This window comes from Microplitis mediator, chromosome 7, assembly GCF_029852145.1.
Source record: "Microplitis mediator isolate UGA2020A chromosome 7, iyMicMedi2.1, whole genome shotgun sequence".
In the NCBI taxonomy this organism is placed as follows: Eukaryota; Metazoa; Arthropoda; class Insecta; order Hymenoptera; family Braconidae; genus Microplitis; species Microplitis mediator.
Window position 1 is genome coordinate 16,906,457 of NC_079975.1, and position 23,162 is coordinate 16,929,618.

At 31.7% G+C, this 23,162-nt stretch overlaps 1 protein-coding gene across 5 annotated transcripts in view; it reads left to right on the forward strand.

Annotated features, from left to right (window-relative positions):
- The window catches only part of LOC130672138 (TNF receptor-associated factor 4), a 65,889-nt gene that overhangs the window by 37,126 nt on the left and 5,601 nt on the right, over window positions 1-23,162 (forward strand). For 3 of the 5 annotated variants that reach the window (XM_057476473.1, XM_057476475.1, XM_057476474.1), the window contains exon 2: window positions 21,838-21,942. In XM_057476473.1, the coding sequence (XP_057332456.1) occupies window positions 21,838-21,942 (105 nt within the window). Of the gene's footprint in view, window positions 1-11,385; window positions 11,594-11,683; window positions 11,863-21,837; window positions 21,943-23,162 lie in introns of those variants that run through there. The other 2 variants (XM_057476472.1, XM_057476476.1) reach the window with 2 other exon arrangements.

Genomic DNA, 23,162 nt, shown 5'->3' on the forward strand with positions numbered 1-23,162 from the left:
CGATACGTCGTATAGCCAATTCAGCTATACAGAGTATCCTCACAGTGGATCGTCAAAATGACGATCCGTATCCTTATTTTAAGCATTTTATGAATCGCTGACATGACTATTGCGCAAACTCTGTATTTAGGCATCCGGCAACCGAGAACGATGATACGTACAGCCAATGTAGCTATACGGATCCTTACGCTGGCGATACAGATACCTATATCAACGAAACTACATATCGTTACAAAAGCTATTCGTCGTATTGTTAAATTAAACAAACGAATACTTACCCTAACCCAAATACGTATCATTATTTTAACGATACTATAGATTATTAAATTAATATGAGCCCTCGCGGACTCGGGATTACTCCGAAATCATGGTGAAATTTCGGTGAAATCATAGTGGAAAGATAGTGAACCCATAGTGAAATGACAGTGAAATCACTGTAACTTTGTGCCATTTGCTTACTGTGTGATAATTATCATCCGATGGTAATTTTATGATGATTTCACCATCGATTCATAGTAGAATCACAATAGCATAAGAGTCAATTTACAGTAGTATAGCTGTAAGTTGACAGTAGTATTACTGTGTATTTACAGTGATTTCACTATCAGTTTATGCTGGATCTGCAGTGCTTCAGTCATGCTTTCTCAGTAATAATACCGTGATCATACAGTGATTTCACAGCAGTCTTACTATAGATTCTTCGTGAAATCACAATAATATCGCTGTGAATTGACAGTAATATTACTGTGATTTCTTAATCATTTAATCCTGGATCTGCTTAGTTTTCATCGAGATTTAGGGGCAATATTGAGATCCTATATTTATTGATTCAAAGATAATAATAATAAAATTAATAATAATATTATAATAGCAACAATAATCCTAATCTTGGTTTTTCAATAAATAATTTTTCTTGTTTAAAAAAATTATTTAGTATCCCTTTGTACGTCTTCATGTAATTCCTCTGGAGGATTAACTGCTATTTTTTTACCCTCGGTAAAGAAGGAATTTTATTTTTTTTAACGCATGATGAGACTCGAACTGCCGACCTTTCGATTGAGAGTAGCTTAAGTCATGTACTTTAGCCCGCTCGGCCACCACACGCATTCGGAACTAAATATTTAATCTGTTACTTCATGCTATTCAATACTATATATAGTCAAGATTAAGCTATAAGAAAAATTATTTTATTAAATACTATAAAATTAAAAGAATTCGATATTTATCAAAAAAAATTTTTGCCTTCATTTGTAAATCATCAAGTTTTCTTAATTGAGGAATTTTTAGTTACTGCTAATCTTCAGTTATACGCATTTGTTTATAAAAACTAATATTTTTTTCGATGCTTGTCGAACTCTCGTGGTTTCTAACTAGTGAGAGAACCGTAAAACAGATAAAACGGCATTTAACTTTTTAAAAAATACATAACAATAGATTAGCAGTAACTAAAAATTATTTTAATAGCTCTTTTGAAAGATCGTTTAATCCTTCATAAAATCGTCTAGAATGTTTATTTTCGTATCTCTAATAGTTTAAAAGTTATATTAGTTTTTTAGTAGACAAATGAAGCTGCCGCTGTAACATTTGTGGCACGTGTTTTTTAAAAGTACAATAAAAAATTGAAAAAAATTTTTTTCTATACTTTGTTATATGTGGTTGTTTTTGTTTACTTTATAAGTTTTAGAAAAAAAATATAACAAAGTTAAAAATTTGTTTATAACAAATTGGTAAGTTAATAAACAATGGAATTGTTGGTAAAAAAATTTTATTTTTTTGTTACTTTATAGAGGACTGTCAATTATGATTTTTAGAAAAAAAATAATTTCTTAACTAATTATTTAAGCAATAGAAATATTTAAAAAACGATTATAAACAATTAAAAATTGTTATTAAGGAAAAATTTTTTTTTAAAAAATCATAATATTTGCTGTATAATGATTTTGTGAAAAAAAATTTTTTAAAAATATTGAAATAATCAATTTGTTTATAAAAAATTTATCAACAAATGGCGTAAAAAATTTTTTTTGCAATTCAATGAATATTTTGTATGAATAAAAAAACGATAATATGATGATTAAGAAAAAAAAAAAATTTTTTAACAACATTACCCAGGTAGGAAAGAACAACTGGGCAAGGTTTGGACCAAGCCTTGGCCAAGCGTCACTAGGATTATGCAAGGCTTGGCACGTGCCTTGGCTGAGCATTGGGCCAAGGATTGATCCAAGCCTTGGATGATAGCCATGTCCCCAGCCTTGGGGAACGAAATATCAAGCCTCGGCCGAGTCTTGGGAAACAAAAAATTGAGTCTTGGCCAAGGCTTGGGAAACAAAAAATCAAGCCTCGGCCAAACCTCGGGAAGCAAAAAATCTAAGGCTCACCCAATGCTCGATCTAAAATATTATTATTTAAATTAATAAATATAATTAAAAAAAAGTTTGATCACACTTTTATCGACATTACATTGGAGTGTAATTAACTAATTACTGAATTAATGGGAAATAACAAATAAAATTATTTGGGGGCTACCGGGGTTCGAACTGAGATCCTTCTGATTACTAGGCCGGGACGCTATCCACTGTGCTAAATCTGATGTCCAAATAATCATGATTTTTTTGCTTGTTAATTATTTAAATACAATTTAATTCAAAAATATTAAATCGTAAAGATGAGGTGAACTGTAGTTTTATTTAATGAACAAAATTGTCTGATGAGTAATGACATATTTTTATTAGCACTACTAGGGAAGGGGAGGGGGGGGGCAAAAGGGGGTAGGGTAGGCAAAACGGAGTACCCCCAAAATATTAAAAAAAAAAAAATGTTTTTTTTAGTCTAATTGCTATAAATCCGATATATTTGCGCATTTTTAGCACTACGCATGACACTTGGGGCAAAATGGACCATCCAAAAATTCTGAATAAATGATTCTTTCATATTTTTATTGTCAAATTAAAAAAAATTTAATATATTCATTCATTTTTCGGCTGATTCTCTATGGCTGTGGCAAATTCGGCCACTAAAAATATTCGAAAATAATATTTTATTTTTTTATTGATAAAATTTTTGAAATAATGCAAAATAATCTGTAGTCTAAAAAATCAAAAAACACGTTTTTTGGGTTCACAATAATGACAAATAAAAAATATAGAATTGTTTTTTTTTATTACATAACAATTAGTAATTAAGCTAATCGAGGGGAAACGATTTATTACACCTAAAAAAATTTTTTTAGAGTATTGTAAAACCAAAAATAATTGTCAAGAGAAAGAAATACATTCTTAATGATGAAAACAATTTAATAAAAAAAAAAATTATCATTTATTGGAGGGGGGCCTCTCTGCCCCACAAAAAAATTTTTTTTTTGCCTTTGTATCCACCAATGATGTGAAATGTAATTTTTCTTTATGTATATTACATATAAAAAATTTGAATTTAATGAAATTTGATCAACTTTCAGAAATTTTTTTTTTCAACTTTTTTAAAGGATACCCCATTTCGCTCGCCGAAAATAAAAATTTCATGTTAACTAAAGTTTTGTACATAGCAATAACTAATTAAATGAAAATTATTGTATATCAAACAATTTTACTTTTTTGAAAATTTCAACTCTTGATATTAATCGTATACTCGGTAGACCGTTATGCCCTGGTCTTCTCTATATACATATATATATATAGATACATGTAAAGTTGATAATTTTAATATTAAATAAAAATTTAACCCATGCTGAGGCATTGACCAATGGTCAGCTGCCAAGGCTCGGCTTGACAAAAATTAAACTATCGGACCCAGCCTCGGCCGATCCTTGGGCCAATGGTCAGCGGCCAAGGCTCGATTTAACCAAAATTAAACTATCAGGCCTGGCCCTGGCCGAGGCTCGGGCCAATGGTCACTACCCAAGGCTCGATTTAACAAAAATCAAAACATAGGGCCTGGCCCTGGCCGAGGCTCGGGCCAATGGTCACCACCCAAGGCTCGGCTTAATTAAACGAAACCATTGGACCAAGCCTCGGCCTAGACTTGGGCCAATGGTTAGCTGCCAAGACTTGGCTTAACGTAATCAAACCATTGGGCCAAGCCCTGGCCGAGGCTTGGGCCAATGGTCAGCTGCCGAAGCTTGGCAAGTGACAACAGGGCCAAGGCTCGGCCTATGGTCAGCCTTGGCGATTCCTACCTGGGTACTTGGATTTTTCAGTTTTTGTTCAAGTACCCGGGAAAAAATCAACATGCATGATCATGCCTGAGCAGGCTTAAATCTCATGCATGATCAGGCCTGAATTTTGGCCAGACATGAACAGGCATGATTTTGCCTGAGCAGTCATGATCATGCATGATTCTGCCTGAGAAGTCATGATCGTTCCCAGTCATGTGTTACGTCCTGGAGTCGTGTCGGCTTGTGAGTTGCCGGCGCGAATTATTTGAATTGGACGTGACTGTAGATCTTCGGATACGGGGTAGTTCTCGAAAGCTCGAAATAACTTGGTCGTGATTTAAAGAATAAATATTTTTGATTTATTCATATAAAATAGAATAGTCGAAGAATTTGGATAAATATACACTTGGGTTTACAATTATTATGTGACAAAGAACTTCGTGTCAAAAGAATAATATAATCGATTTAAACCGAGAGTTTACTTGCGTGTTATAAGCCGCACTATTATAATTTCTGGTTGATGTGAGAGTGTACGAGTGTGAGCTGAGCTGGTGATGCATTGGGCATCGGCTTTTTATATCTTTACATGAGCCAACACCCTTGAGAAAAGTGGGATAAGGTTTTAGGGCCTTATTCCCAAAAAGAGGGAGTTCGTTATCATCGTTCGACGCGGATGCTGTTGCGTCAGCAGTCGGACGATGTTTTTCAATGTTTTCACTTTTTCGTGGAAAAACTAATTTCACTTTTTATATTCTTTTAACAGTCATTATTTGTCGTACAATTATTCTTATCTATTTTTATTCATTAACATTCTTTTAGAGAAATTGTCGATGATGAATAAATATTATAATGCATTAAAAATATCTTATCTACTTGATCATTTTTAAGTGCATACTTATTAATATTTATTATAAAGAAAATATATTATTATTCTATTATTTAAATATATCGATTTGGCGGGTCTCAGGTCGGTCTATTATTATTTAAGATTTAAAAATTGGCAGAGCCATCTGATGAGCAGGCTGGGACGTAACACATTATCATGCATGATCATACATTATCATGCATGATCTTCCCTGAGCAGGCATATGATTTTATAATCTGTGATTCCTCTCGAGCACGTTTGGTCGTATTTAAATATTGGCTGCTTATGAAAAATACGATCAGGCATTCCCATACATGAGCCCGCGTTATTATGCATGCACAAGCATTCCCATAGCTTATTTATTTGAAAGATGTTGCTGTAAGTATTAGAAACTAAGGTATATAATTAATCGTACTATACAAATGATAGAGAGTAATTTATCAATTTTCATTGGTTCTTTTATTTTGAACTTTCATTAAAAACTGTTTTTAACATATTATTCACTTAATGCATTAAACAATTAATATTTATGAATTCAAATTGTTTTTTTATTTATTTAACTATTAATATGTTTAGTTTTCCACTATATTTGAATGGTGTATTACCGTACGATGGACGGTGTGGCTCAATAAGTTATAGATCAAATTGAATGGAATATAGTATAGTGCCGGATAGCTCAACTGGTAGAGCACTCGGCGCGATACCGAATTGGTCTGGGTTCGATTCCCAGTTCGGGCTATCTATATTTTTCTCAATTTATCTATAAATTGTCTTATTGAGAGGTTTGCATGTTTAGGTTTCCACTATATTTAAATAGGTTTCCACTATATATAAAAAACTCGAGATACAATGATTTCTAACGTAAGTCATGAGCAAGCCTGATCTAGAATGAATCATGCTGGATCACAAATGAGTTATACAAGATCAAGTATGAACCATGTATGGTCATGCATAATAGAGCATGCTCAAGCATGACCTTTCCTGATGGATAATATCTCTGGATACAATTATTTCAAACTTAATGCATGCGCAAGCTTGATCTAGAATGAGTCATGCATGATCATGCTTGATCACGAATTAGTCATGCCTGGCCATGAATGAGTCATGCACGATCAGGCACGAATCATGCATGAATCCTGCATGATCATACGTGATCATGCATGGTGATTTTTTCCCGGGTACAAAAATTATTATAAACAAAGTATGAATATTTTTTTAACTTTTACGGCGTGATCTTGTTGAGTATGTATGTAAGAAAGGCTCCACGAAGCGAAAAATTTATACGACAATTATTTAAACATTTTTTCTCATTTACAATGAAGACGTAAGTTCGAGAAAATTTTGTTAGTTAACAATCGTTCAATTTGTTGAAAAATTAATTTTAAGTAAAATTTCCAATGGGAATAAATTATTTAAAGTGTTCAGAATACACCATAATTTTTTCAAATTAAAAAAAAAATATTTAATACTTTAAATAAATTAATCAAGGTGTCTACTCGCTTTTGACGCCGCGCGCGCAACCTAAAAATGTCGCGCGGAGACCCATTTTCAGCGTTAAATTAAAATTATAAATAATGGAGATAGAAATCCGGGGAGTAAGAGTTTTTTATTGGAAATTTCCTCCTCTTTAAGAATCTTTTTGTTAGATTTCTTAAATATTAATAGTCTATGAAATATTGGCAAAAAACGAAATACCTTCATTTTTTCATCTTTAATTGTTTATAACTTTTGCAATTTTTTACGTGCTAATACACGCTTTGAGAACATTTTTCTAGGCGTCATTCCGGATCCAATGAGCTATCGCACCTAATTTTAAGAGCAGTATCTCTATTTTGGACGATTTTCAACTTGTCGACTAGACTATAAATATGCTCTAAGCTAATAAATAAATTTTAATTAAGCCTTGATTTCATTTTTGTATCAGACTTATAGTAAAGTAAAATTTTACTAAATAAAGTAAAATATTGAAAAAAGTAAGATACGAGTATACAACGTTCGTTAAAATATGTGAACAAGAGTCAAGAAAGGTTGCAGCTGCTGTGACAGCTGCAGACTTCCTAAATATTTTCTCTACTTTATTGTTCCTTTTTTCTCTCAATCTTTCTTACTCGCCTTTCAACTTCAATCTTCAGATTGCTACATCTCCAGGTGCACGGTATATCGTCGATGAAAGAAGAATTCTATATCCTATAACAATATAGATTTTTTAGAGCACGATATATTGTACGATTTTTCACGGTATACTTTTAATTAAATACATATATGGATTTTTAGTATGGGGATAATTACTTCTCTCATAAATTGATAATCTGTTGTTTTTCGAAGCTTGTAGTTGAGAATTATAATATGTGTATATTTTTATAAAAATATAATCAAGTAGTAAGTTTTTTATTCACAGCTAGTTCCGATCATAATCTGATGTAAAAAAATTATTTGAAATCAATACATATATTTTATAAAAATTCTATAACTTTTTCTATTTACGAACTTTTCTAGCTTTGATAGACTCAATTATGTAAGTTTAAGACCTTGCTAAAACCATTATTTTATTTTAGTGGATTTCATAGAAATTAAACTTTTTCAACTTCCCACTAAGAAAATTGAAAATTTAAAAAAAAAAGGGACGTTATTGGTTTTGTTCCGATTTTCGAAAACCGAGTTTTCAACGGATCTCGACGTTTTGGGGTCCTAGGGAGCCATCTTGACTATTTTCGAGAGGATGCCCGAGTGTATGTATTGTACGTACACAGTAAAAGAGGATCCGTCCAAATCAACACATATCGTGTGTATATAAAACAAACGTTTTACACTTATTTATGTTATTTTAACATGTTGTGAGTGCTAGAAAAATTTCCATACGCATATATTAAAAGTAAAAATTTTCCAAGAATTCTTTTGTGATGGCCCGAGTCGAAATATTAGACGTAAGTTGAACGTTCTTAATGTTTTAAACGTAAATTAAACGTTCTTAACGTTTTAAACGTGAATTGAACGTTTTTAACGTTCTGAAAGTAAATTGAACGATTTTTTTGTATTTTCGTTCGTAAAAAATCGGTAATTTCAAGAGTTATGATTTTAGTTTAATGATAACATTAATTAATTTATTTCAATATTTGTAATCACAATTTTCATAACCTTGATATTATAATATATGAAAAGATATAATAGTTTTAGATAGAAGTATGAACTGAAAAATTTTTTTTTCAAAATACGAATTTTTTATTAAAGAGCCAGAAAGGTGGACGACAAAATTTTAGGGCATTGACGTGATTATAATCCAGGAGTACAAAATCGATGAAAAAAATTTTTTGGAATGCTTATGTTTTCTTATTGTAAGTCTAAATAGGTTTTAGTTACGTTTTCGATTTATGATACTCCAATCTACATTTTGAATAAGTTAAAAGCTGTCAAATTGAGTTTTTAATGTCCAAATCGTTCAAATTACTTTCAAAACGTTCAATTTACGTTCAAAACGTTAAAAACGTTCAATTTACGTTTAAAACGTTCAATTCACGTCTAATATTTCGACTCGGGGGTCGACATTATTTTTAACATATTTTATGTGTTGATTTGACAGTAACATCCCTGATTAAACAATTGAATTCGACCGAATTAAAAATTTTAATTCTGTTATATTCTGTCGGATTCTGCAAAACAGAATTCAACTGAATTGAAAATTTGAATTTGAATTAAACAGAATAAAACCGATTTAACAATTTCAAATTCGTTTTAATTCAGTTTAATTCGGATTCAGAACCAGAAATTGTAGAATTATTTTTTCATTAATCAGAATTAAACCGAATCGAATTATTAAATAGAATTAAAAATTTAATTCTGTTTAATTCGATCGAATGCAGTTGTTTAATCAGGGATATAAAAAGTGTTACTTTCGAATAAAATAACATTTTTGTGTTATTTCCAGTAATTTCTTTTGAGTCCAAATTCTGCATGTCTTGAAATCGAAAACCATCAAAAATTAGTTTTTGAATTCCCTTACGATATCCTATGATATCCAGTTATCAAGAAAATAGCCACCACGAATACACCGTGCTGCCACTATGCAACCGCTGTGAAAACAACATATAACCACGATTAAAATTCGGTGTAATCACGGAAAATATACGGTGTGATCACCGTGGATACGCTATGTAACCACTGTGGCTACACCGTGTTACTACCGTCAAATTCGGAGTATACATGGTGGTAAAATAGCACAGAAATCGAGGATCCACCGAGATTACACGGTGCTTACACTTCCATGGTGTTTCACCGAGGGTCCACCGTGATTCCAAACCGCCAGGGATAACTAAGGTTATATATTTTTGTCTTCAGAAGTATATTTTATGTCAAATAGAATTTGTTCACAATGGGTTTGAAATAAGCTTAATATGATCAGTCGGAAAAAAGATAATGAAAGTCATAAATTTATATCATAGATATATGTTGGGTTTCTACAATGAAGAATATTATGTGGAACTTCTTTCTGTTAACAGTGTTTACTTACAACTTACTTTCTTAACATGAATCAGTGAAAATTTCATTAATTACGGTAGTGAAGCTATATTCACTTCATGATCAGTGTATTTAAATAACAAATTAGTGAATTCTCACTAATAAATTTAGTATTATAATTTTCACTAGCAAATTAGTGATTTTCACTACTGAACTAGCGATATTTTCATAATTTCTACAAGTGTAACTGTTATTCACTTCTTAATTTGTAAATTTCACAATTCCACTAGTAACTTTAACTAGCAAATAATTAAATATTTTATTAGATATAAATATAATTAATAATTATGGTGCTATTTTCAAAAATTTTAATAAAAAACTTTCAAAATAAAAAAAAATAGAAGTACCGAACAATAATATATTTATATGTAGAGTACGTCAATCATAACATCACGGATTTTTTTATTTCTCATCAGTTATTGTTTGGTATCATAACGAATATACTATTTACACTCACGCGAGCTCATGCGTAGGTCCGCGCAGTGGATAGCATCAAAGACTTTGAATCGGAAAGATGCAGGTTCGAGCCCAGCAGTCACCGGGATTTTTTCATCAATCAAAATCATGTATACTTCCTCTAAGTAATGATTCTAATACATTGATCACATTTCGGATCTACTTACAAGTGTCTTATATTTTTTTTCGCAATATAATATTTTTTTTCACCCATGAAATCAGTGGATTCCCATATTCACTTTTCAATTTAGTGGATTCTCATATTCACTTATCAAATCAGTGAATTCTAATATTCACATACTCATTTAGTGAATATTCACTAATTCTGCGTGGTACGATTGTAGCATTGACAATTAGTGAATATTCACTTGAAATTAGTGAAAAATCACTAATTCATATTGAGAGAGTAGTTTTGTCATAACCTTTAAACTTTTTTTTTATACTTTAAGATCTCACCTTACAAAGCATTATTCTTAGGATTAGAGTAGATGTTTTACCTTTATAAATTGATGTTGATATTAGTACTAAAAAGTAAAGGCCATGGAATGATAAGAATACCGAATCGGCCCCAGAAAGGTATCGGGCTCATAATTTTAGGAAATGTTGGTACTCATAAGATACTTCGATGCTGCAAGTTTTAGATCTTTATCTATTACCGTTTCTGAATAAATTGAAAAATACTGAAAATCAGTAAAAATTGTTATTCTCAGTACCTTGTGAATCGATTGATCTAAATACCGGATATGTTTTGGAACATGATGGTAGCTTCTAAGAAAAAAAATATGAGCAATATCTGTTCATAAGAACCTTAAAAAAAACGAGGTTATTTTCTTAATTTTAATTTTGAACCGTGTTAGGATAATGATAAAAATATGGAACTATTTTTTTTTAATTCCTCATTCAATTTTCGATGAAATTATAAGCTTCGGGAATTTTCTAAAACGGTACTTTATATTTAATTTATTTACAAGTATAGATGCTTCACTAGCAAATTAAATTGATTTGTCAATATATTATAAAAGGAACTTTAATTGATCATGCTACTTTTTCTTATAACGTTATAAAATTATCGGCTGCTTAATGAAAATATGATGATGCAATTCCAGAAACTCGGTGTCGAGCATTACTTAATGAAAATTAATAAATAGTTCTCTCTAAATAGTCCTTACATTGTACACAATATTTTTGTCTATAACATATTAATTGGAAAAATTTATTACGCACTCTTCCTGCCTCCTTCACTCCTCTTAAGATTTTACTTTTGGATTCTCGCCTGCCCAATGAGCGCTCTTGAATGTACTGTACTTTGCTCCACTCTGTTCGCAGCTGTTGCTCTCCTCTTTTTTCATCCGCTCCGTTTTGTATGCTTATACGATGTTTCATTGCCTCTACATAGCTCTTTAGTCAGTGAGAGCTAGTCGTGTCGAGCGGGTGTTCGTAGGCATATTTTCTCGGTATAAATTCATTATAACTGAAATTCATCGACGCAAAAGAAGTATTTTGACTGTTGACTATAAATACCGGATACACGCGTTGTCGGAGCGTAAAGCCGCATTTTCTCTTAAGAACTTTTATTCTATATCTTTGTGCATTTCAGTTGTGACATTTAGGTTCGTTGAACTTATAATTTTTAGTGCAAAAAACTTTCTCTTGGATAATATTAAATTTTGTTATTTATTTATTCGTCGTTTTATACATAGTTGGCAAAATGGTACGAGGTCTTTCACAATGGACTAAAACTTTGAGCTTTCCAGCTAGAGTATCACCTCAAAAACCTAGCAAAGAATCAAAGTTTCATGTAAGCCCTAGTATAAGCCCCATATTACCACCGAGTCCTATCAACGATAATATGGATAAAACACCAATCATCACTGACGAGGTTAATATACAATATATTTAGATTTATATTAATTAACAAAATTAAATGAACCATAGTTTAAGTGACGCATGTATATCATAAAAATCTTACCAGAGCTATTATCACAAGTATTTACATAGTAGTAAAATATATTTCACTATATTTTCTTCGACTTTTACTCCTTAGAAAAGAAAGATAATAGGATCATGATAGTTTAAAAAATAAGTTATTAATAATTTGATTTGTCATCATCTTTAATAGCATTTCACGATAATTTTTTTATACATAGTAATCTATAAAACTATAATGTTAAATTCTAATGTTATGTATATAATATATGAGTTTAACATAGAAGCCAGATATCAATTGAGAAATCAAACGAAGAATTTGTTTCAATTTGAATTACATAGTACCATAGGTCTTAGAAGATAAAATACATACGTCCCTTGAGTAAACTTTGGGCTGACTCTTGAATACGGATTTAAATATGGGCAATACGAACTACATTTAAAGTAATTTTTTACTTCATAAGTAACTCATTATTTACTGATAATATCGTTAGAAAATGTACATTTTGAATTTCAATATTATTTTTTAACCGTTTTCTAGTCTTTAAAGTATTATAATCGTTATTAACGAACAGAAGGAAAAATAGATTACAAGATGGAAATAAAATAGAAAAAAGAATAAAAAATGGTAAAACACTGTAGAAACATGAGAGAGTGTAGTTTGCGTTGACTTTCAAGAAATAGAAGAATCCCGCAAAGAGAGAGGCGAAGGGGCGTCGTCTATGTAGCTTCTTGACTTGATACTATGGGAATTGAGAGGACGGACGGCAAAAGCGTGGGAACTTAGCGATACAGATGAGTTTAACCGACCTTATTGTATCATTCCTTCAGAAAAGAGCATCAGCTTAGATATATAACTGCACAGACATACGTCATTTACGCGAACGAATAATAAATATGTCAAGAGAATTTTTTGAAAAAAATTATCGTGGCAATCGATGGAATCATGTTTTTGCTGCTCAACTTGTCACAATCTGATTATCCATTCACTATATATCGTGAACAGCAGAATCGTATATTTTTTTCAATTCAATGCAGATTTATTTTACTGTTGACATTGAAGTGTTACCTAATGATTCTTAACTTTTTGTGATAGATAGAAGGAAAGAAAATTATAATTAAATTATGTGTGGCTATATAAATATTATTCTTCAATTCTTCTGTGTGTAAACATAAAGTGATAAATATAAAGTTATTTTCATACATTATTTTATAAAGTCACCATACATAGTATGAAAATTCCGTGAATATATTCCCGAGCCGAAATTTTTTTTCGCTTAAACTCCATTTGAACCTAAGTATCCTTAGTCTAGGGTGAGGGAGGAAAAAAGGGGGCTTATGTAGTAGGAGAGATGTAATGAAATTAAACCCAGTTTTGTCGTAACTATCTTACTTACGGGTACAGCAAGAAAAATTAGGCTGAAAAAGAGGCTTAACTAAACTTCATTTGACGCTTTTTATCCTGACTACAAAAATATACACATACATACATGCATACGTACACATATCTACACATAAATAATATACATTCTCGTAGTCCGGGTAAAGAGCATCAAATTGGGTTTGGTAACTCGCTTTTTTTGTCTTCACTGGCATATATATACATGTAAAAAAAGTAGTTTATGTTTTTGCTATTATTTTATTAACAATAGTATTTTAAATATTAAATTAGTCTACAATCGAGTCACGTTATGAATCCGTCAACTTTTATTTCTATTGGAGAAATTCCCCCTTCATGACTATGAAAATAATCATGTACGCACTCACACGCTTGTAAAGTAGGGGGAGTCTGAGTTACGGCGGTCAACTGCTGAGCAGAAGTGGGGGTACAGGAATTCTTGGAATTATATTCCCCTACACCCCTATAAGCGGGTTCATAACGCGACTGAACTGTATATACGTTATAAATACGAGTGGTGGTAATGGAGAATAAAAATTGCCGAAGAAACCGAAAAATTCCGCTGAAAAATATAAAAGGATTTGAAAACAAGATCTTTTAAATATGAAGTATTTCCACTTAGTCCTTTCGCCACTATAGGATATGGTTATATACAAAGTAAGATAGACGAAATTTTCCAACGCGTATCTACGTAATTTCATGCAAGAAATCCGATTTTGATAGTTATAAAGTCTTACGATGGTCCAGTTTTTTGTTATAAACAATTTAATTGTTTAGACTTAATTTACAGCAAAACTATTGTCGTTAACATTAAAGTATTTGCGAAATCGTTTAACTCATATCAAAGAACATAATTAATGCTTGAATCATTTTTCGTCAATCTTAATTAAAAAATAATAAATTTTCTCCTGTAAGGTTCTAATGTAGAGGCTGCACGCGCACCGATAATGAGCTGAGAGCGCATGCACCTCAATTTGAATAGCGTTGCCTCCTTTTTATATTTATTTTAAAATTATAAAAAATTAGTTAAATTATTAGAATTCGTAACTATCAATAATTTAATTTGCACTTACCACCATTTGTTTTTACAAAAAATTAAAACTTTAGTAAAGCTAAATACAGTCCATTATCGATGCGCGCTAATTCATTTTACTGTATCTCAATAAATAATTAAGATAAACGAAAAGTGATTCAAACATTAATTATGCGTTTTAATATGAGCTAAACGATTTCACAACTAACGAATTACAAATTCAGTGCTAACAATAATAGTTTTGCTGTAAATTGAGTTTAAACAGTTAAATTATTTATAACAAAAAACCGGACCATCGTAAGACTTTATAATTATCAAAATCAGATTCCTCACATCAAATTACGTAAATACACGTTGGAAAATTTCGTCGACCTTACTTTGCATACAGCCATATCTATAGTGGCGAAAGGACTACCCAGAGTGGAAAGTACCACGGGCCCAGACTTGACCCAACTTTGTAGAACCTTAGGCCAGGCTTGTAAGCCAGTCTTGGCCCGGTTTTGGTAAAAGTCTGGAATGATAATCTCGGGCCAAGCCTGGTTGCCATACCTGGCCCATGGTTGGTTACTAGATCTGGCCCATGCTTGGTTACCAGACCGGGCCCAGGCTTCGTTGCCAGACCTGGCCCATACATCGAGGAAACAAATAAATTTAATTAAAAAAAAATTTTATTATTATTAACCTCGTAGATTTCATGATCATTAACGTTTAAACTATCTAAGGGAGGTAAGTGATGTGAAAAAAACTTGGTGAAAAATCTGCTGTGCTCTGGGCGCGAACTGCCGTCCTACCGATTGCTGGGTCCGAACGGTAGCTACTGGACGAACCTACTAATGTTGAACTGATACATTTATATGATCTACTTATTACACCATAGGTATAGCCAATCTTGGGTAATCCGACCTTGGCCCAAGCCGGGGTTGCCATTGAATGGCCAAGACAGGGGAACCCAGCCTGGCCCAAGCCCGGGTAATCATTGTAACGGCCAAGGCTAAGTTACCCAGTCTTGGCCCAAGCCCGGGTAATCATTTTAACGGCCAAGGCTAAGTTTCCCAGTCTTGAGCCAAGCATGGGCCAATATAGGTGTGCCGAAGCTAGGTTCCCCAGTGCTGGGCCAAGTATAGCCCCGTCGTTCAACTCTGGCAGCTCCTGCATGGGTAACTGCCGCACTGCTACTCGAGCGCTTTCGTTAGGATCGTTTTTTTTATCTACCCGGGAAAAAATGATCAGACCCGATCAGACATGAACAGGCTGAGTCTTCAGACCTGATCAGACATGAAAAATGATCATGCCTGACCAGGCCTGATCAGGCATGTTCAGGTCTGATCAGGTATGTTCATGTCTGTTCATGCCCATCCGGGTAAAAAAATTATATATAAAAAATGGCCCTATATAATTATATATAATTATGTATAACTATATTCAATTATACATGTATATAATTATTGCTATAAAAATAAAAAAAATAAAAAATTCGGGCGTGTGCAGGATTTGAACCGTGGACCTTGCGCTCGAAAGTGTAACTCGCTACCCACTGACCTAAGAGATTTAGTTGAAAAGTAAGTTTCGTATGAACTTCAAGTAATAAAAATCTTATACGAGATAGATTCTTGGTCAACAAAATTTTAGATCTATGAGCAGACATGAACAGCCATGAACAGACATGAACATATATGACCAGGCATGAACAGGCATGGACAGGTATGAACAGGCATGATCAGACCTGACTGTATTTAACGCTTCAGACATGAACAGACATGAACAGGCATGGACAGGTATGATCAGGCCTGATCATGTCTAATTTCAGGCCTAATCATACATGAACAGGCATGGTCAGGTCTGATCATTTTTTCCCGGGTATACTCAAAACGCAACTTCTATTGTAACAATATTTTTATACTAAGGAATTGAGCTACATGCAATTATAAATACAAAAAATCCATGGTATTTCTTAACTCGAATGATCAAATTGATACATCTTAGAAGAATAATGCACCAAGTAATGAATTCGGTTCTGAACATAAATTACAATAGAATTCATTAGATAAACATAAACAAGTCTTTTTATCTATAAGTTTATATATGCCCATATTTGAATCGATATCAATGCTTATAAATCAGGGTGATAAAAAAAAAACCACCCGAGTAAAAATCGTTGAATCGTAGAATAAAATGTATTACTAAACGTTTAGTAATACATTCAATATTTTCTTTATGAAATTTGATGTTCAATTAATAAAGAATACGAATGAATTAGTAATAAAAGTAATAATATAGCAATTTGTTAGATAAACAAATAATATTAATTCCTATTTTGTGAGTTTTACTATACATTTCGTAATAAATAGTAAACGTAATGCACTTATTGATTTGCCTTAGTATTTCTTACTACAATATATTGAATATTAACATAATTTCGACTCGTTTTCTGCGTGTACATTGTCACTATAAGTACAGAGGGCCAAATAATTTGAATCGAAAAGTCTAAGATGTTAATTATTTTTTATAAAATTCTAATAAAAATGCGAAATATAGCCGCTAGTAGTAAAAATTAAATCCTTTGAACGATCAAATAATTCAGACACCCTCAATGTTTTAGCCGAAAATATTTGTATTCTTATTATGTAATTTTATCTCCATCATCGTACCCCTGATTAAAAAAAGCGATTTAAAACGATTCGAAATAAAAAATTTTAAATACTTTTTAATGCTTTTGAAGACCTTGAATACTTTTGAATCCCTCTTGTTATGGGCATTTAACATTGCAAATCGTTTTAAATCGCTTTTTTTAATCAGGGACAACTTATAGGTGATAGAGAAATTGATGAAGCGATAGCTTATGAAACTGAGCTTTGAAATATGATATAATCATATGCATACGTTTATGCCACGAAAATCAGACCCTCGGATAGACCTTTTCAGTTGAAAACTGAATTCCGTTTACTCACTTTTCAGCATTAATTTGTCCGGGGTCTCATTCGTGTCTACTAACGGAAGCACCACTTGCATTGTTTCGCAACCGTTAGAATATTTTACATTTTGTTATGTTCTTATCATCATTTTAATTTTTTATTCAAAAAGATACCTTAGATCACAAGATTGCTTTATTTCTTCCTCTATCCTCTCCTTTATCACATGAGACAAAGGTTTTATACGCAGCTTATCATGAAATCATACTCGTTCGAATAATAACCACCGAGTATTCTACACTGAAAAAAAGATTTATTTGAGCCAAAGATATTGTATATTTGGATATGGCCAAATAATTATTTAATTGTGAGAAAGATATAATATATTCAAGTAGTTTAATTGTGTGAAATCAGTGATTTATTTGTGGTAAAGAAATGATCCAATTGCTACAAATAAATAAGGGCTTCAAATATATGAAAAGTATTGCCAAATTTTAGGTTATATGTCACAAATTTAATATCTTTCCCAGTAAACACATTGACGTAAATTTGGCGTCAGAGTCACGTTACGCTAAGTCATCATTTACGTAAGATATAAGTCACGAATGAGTCAGGTGTGGCTCATTATTTCCCACTTTTTTACGTAAGATTATGATGTAAAACTAATGACGTATACATGACGTAAATGTGATGTCTGTGTGACATTTTATGACGTCAATATGACATATAGGTGTTGTCAAAATTATCAATTCGGAAAATATATTTTTGAAAAAAAAAAAAAAAAAAAAAATTAAATACCGAATTTTTGATTTGATTATTACCGCGCGAACGCATTGTGAATTCTGAAACAAGATTAAATAACGTTAAATGATGAAAAAATCCTGGGCATCTGCTGGGTTCGAACACGGCTCCTCTTGGCTGGTAGTCCTGAACGTTGCTCACTGGTCCACATCACGAGAGTTCAAATCTCGTGCTTAATTGATGTATTTAGAGTGAAATGCCGGAAAAGACAAAGTTCATAAGTTTTCGTGATGGATTTTTACAAAATTTAAAAATACTCCATGAACTTATATGAAATTTTATAGAAACAATATTTGTGGGCCTCGATGATAATTGTATAAAATTTCATTAAGTTTCATCAAATTTTTTAATTTTTTGTTGTGATGTGAAATTTAAAAAATCTTATATAAAATTTTGCGAAACATTAAATAATTCCACAAAATCGTATGAAATTTAATCGATTGAAAAATTGTGATACTTAAACTTTAGAATCATAATATCAAAAGAGTTCAAACTGTCGTTACATTTTCTTTGTCATCCTAAATGATATTTTCGATATAAATCATTTAAAAAAATAAAGTTAATTTTTTTATGCTCACGCTAATGTTTTAATCTAAAACGTCTGAATAATCTATTATCGAGTTTCCCTCGCGGTCCTGCAACCACCGTGGATCCACGGTGAAACCACCACATCGTGGACCCACCGTGGAACCACTGTGGATCCACCGTGGTTTCGTGACATTTCACCACAGTTGATCCACAGTGTATCCACGGTGAATCCACGACAAAACCACGGTGGATCCACAGTGGATCCACAGTAGACCCATTGTGGATTCACCGTGGTTTTTCCGTGGATCCGCCGTGGATCCACTGTGGATCCACAGTGGTTTTTCCGTGGTTTTACCGTGGTTTGACGCGAGATCTTGACATGAATTTTTCAGTTGAAATAGTGATAAATGAAGACGTTTCTAAAAATCTAACTCAAGTAAAAAAATTTTTTCCGTAGTTTTACCGGATGAAAACGTAAAATGAATTTTTGTACGCGTGTAATTCAAATGGAAAAATAGAAATTCATTGAATCTCATTAAGAACTGAGATATAAAGCTGTGCTTTGAAGGGAATTTTTTTTTGCCTAAAAGCAGTTTTTTCTTTGGACCACTCTAGTATGTATAAATAATAGTGATACTTTACATAATTTTTTTATCGACTTAATTAACCTAAAATATGATGCAGCAATCATAAGACTTTTTTTTTGTCCAACTTTCTGTGAATAATAATTAACGTTACCTCGTTGATTTTCAACAACCTCACGAATAAAATTATCTATAACATTGTTTTGGAGTGATAACTTTTACGTAATTTTATTGATCAATTCCTGAAAACTAACTAGTAATTTTATTCAAACACGATATCAAATGTTGCAAAGCATGTAATAATTAGCTGATTTGCTCAAAAAATTCTGTGGACGAAGTCTTTCGAAATTCAAAAAATTTTTATCCCAATTTTCTTTTTAATTGTGTATTTGTTAATGAACAAAATTTGTAAAAATGAAAGTAAACAATAAAACCTCGATAATTCTTAATAATTAATTAAAGAATTAATAATTCTCTCTCTGAGATAATAAAATCATTTGGTTAAGTTAAGAAAATATTTATTTAATAGACAAATAAATTATTTTGCAGTGCCAATAACAACCCCAAATATTAAAGCAATATATTATTATATCAACTCTAATAAATATTACTTAGACACAAAAAAATACATCCATTTAGAATAAATAAATATATATATATATATATATATATATATATATATATATATATATATATACAAATATATATATATATATATATATATATATATATACAAATATATATATAGATATATATATATATATATATCTATAGATATATTTGTTCGAGATTAATGAATATATATTTAATCCTAATGATTATTGATTTAAAAAGTTATGATGCTAGGCAGCAGCAGCGGAAGTAGTTCAGTGCTCACCACTAGATCGCGCCCACCTTTTGTAGTGTCCCTGGTAAGATACTTATTTCAGAAGTTATAAGTTCTGATCTTGAAGCGATCATGGAATGCGTTACTCGCTGAATGTTAGCAGAGAGATAATAATCCATTTTTGATAGTAATACAGGGGTATCTTGTATTACACTATGACATTAATGTTTTCTTGAACTATTTTTGTCAAAGTACAAAAAATAAATTTTGAGGTGAGACCAAAATATACATACGCGCTTTCGCGCTAAGGCATGTGAAAATCGGTCTTCGGTCACTTACTATCAACCCAGCAAAGATGAATCGAGTTTATAGTAAATTTAATTTTTTAAGACTTATAGCTTCACATCGTAATTCAATTGTAGTTTCACTCTCGAATTTTTCATTTTTTTTATTTGATAGTTGGTAAAATCTATTTTTAGTTAGCGCTTATGTATTAAACGGTATAACTATACCATAAAAGTACGTTGAAAACGTACTGCAAACACGACAAAAAAACCATAAAACCACTATGAATCCACGGTGGTTTCACCGTGGATCCACTGTGGTTTTACCGTGGATCCACCGTGGATTTATAGTGGATTTATAGTGGTTTCACCTTGGATCCACGGTGGTTTCACCGTGGAACCACGGTGGATAAATGTCACGAAATCACGGTGGATTCACGGCGGATCCACGGTGGATTTATTGTGGTTTCAAGACCGCGAGGTTTATCGATTACTTTGACCCCGAAAATGTTCGACGTTTAGTTGTTATTTTTACACATTTACACATATTTGAAAATTCATTCTATGATTGTTTTATTTCAATAAATAGATGACAAAAAACTATGACTCGGAAATTACATCAGCATTGCGTAAAATACTGACCTGTCACTGATGTAAAGATATGATTTAAGAGTGACATCCATATTACGTATAACCGTGACTTTGCTACTGACAAAAATGTATGATTTTAAAATTACGTCATTATGATATACGATAATGACTTTATTACTACGTAACAATGTGATGTAGGTTTTATGTCAAACGTACGTAATACATAAGTCATAACTATGACGTCATACAAGAGTCATGCTTACATCAATATGATGTCACAAGCTTTACATCATATTAAAATCATGTAGAACGTCAGATTTACATCAAATTTACATCAGATGCCGTGACATTGCTATGACCTACATATGACGTCAAAATAAGGTCATGTGTTCACTGGGATTTACCACAAATATATCAATCACTTACCACAAATAAATTATATATTTCCGTCAAATTATAAAACTTTTTAAATCAACTGTCATATTTTGTTGTACCAAATATATTTATTTGTCATTAAGAAATATTTTTAAAAAAGCCACAACTAAATTGATTTATTTGGGAAAATTATTTCTTTTTTTCAAAAATTAAAGAAACAGGAAAATTTTAGAAATTTTTTAGTGATTTTTGGAAGGCTGAATCTTTGTGAAAGATTATCGTATCGAGATACTACTACCAGATAACGTAGCAACCGTTACCATATAAGGCCATATCTGCCCGTTTATGACCATATATGCCCTGAATCAGGTCATGCATGGCCATATATAATATGTAAGATGTATAAAAATCTATGTTGCACTTTTATATGTATTCATCTATAGAATCGTTTAAGAAGTGCATATGCTACTGTATGGCCATATATGATTCGTTTTTCCCAGATGCATACTCTTTGTATTTTATAATTTGTATACTTAGGCCTTAAAATTTTATTTTAAACGTTTAAAAACAAATAAATAAAACAATTTTTTTTTTTTAGACTTTTCAAGACATGGAAACCGAGAAAACAATTATGGGATCTATTGTTTACTGTATTCATCACAAAGATGGCTGTAAATGGTCTGATGAACTTAGGAAATTAAAGGTACCTATCTAACTTTACATTAGAAAAAATATGTTGCGAACTAGATTTAATCCTCTCAACACACCCATACAACAATCGTTTTCAATTTTTGAGCAAGTTTGCTCTCAAGATCGATAGGTGCTAGTGCCTTTTTTCTGCGTAAGTGTCTTACTGCAGATATTTGTGAGCAGATTTAAATTGCAAACCTAGTGCAAGCCTTACATAATAAATTCCTGCCAGATTAAGGTACCGGCGGGTAATAAGGCCTAGCTAAGGGAGATTTTGAATAGAATCGAAAATATTTCATTTTATTATCGAAATGAATCATTAATCTTTATTTCAATACATTAGCCATAAAATATAATGAAGTAATGGTAATTTATACCACAAACAAACAAAAAATTAAACTTTTACAAAAATCATACGAATAGGCCTTATTTTACTACGGTAGGGTAATAGGGCCTACGGGTTAAACAAACTAGAATAGTTTAATTATACTTAATAAAATTGGTATTAGAGATGAATCATCACTTAAATTTAGCAACAATACTTTTTTAAAGACAGAAGACTAGATTGCTTTGCTCAACGGCACTTAAAACTATCAGTATCCTTTTTAAGATTCAGAAGACTAGATTGTTTTTTATAATTTCTTCTGCGCTACGACATCCTATGACGGATGATAAAATCTAGAAGACAGGGAACGTGGTATCGAGACTGTATGAACTTGTCGTAACATCTCTATGCAAGACCCTTCTACTAGAGTAGCCTTTGGCGGAGGCAGTTATTTTAAATATCATTTCTGTCACTTAGGCCTTATTATCCGACAGGCCTTATTACCCGCGAGTACCTTATAACTCAATTCTGGAGGAAGACTGTCGTTGAAAATAGTTACGCATGGCTTGCTCAAGATCTGCTCAAGGCTCAAAATTGACCTTGAGCCTTGAGCAGATCTTGAGCAAACCTTTCTGCACTCATTGTTTTATGGTTAAAGAATTTTTTTTTAATTCCCAGCATTTGTCCAAAAATGGACCAAACGAAAACTTTTTTTTTTCATTTTCTTCGTTTTCGAAAGTAGTTTTCAGAAACAAATAGAAAAAAATTATTCAGAAGGTCCTTCTATTTATTAACTCGATTTTTCTAACAAAATTCAAATTATTTCGATGATTACCATTTAAATTTATTGTTTTTATTTTGTTTTCCTAAATTTCAAAGTTCTCTGAGCACTCTCAAAAATTTTAAGC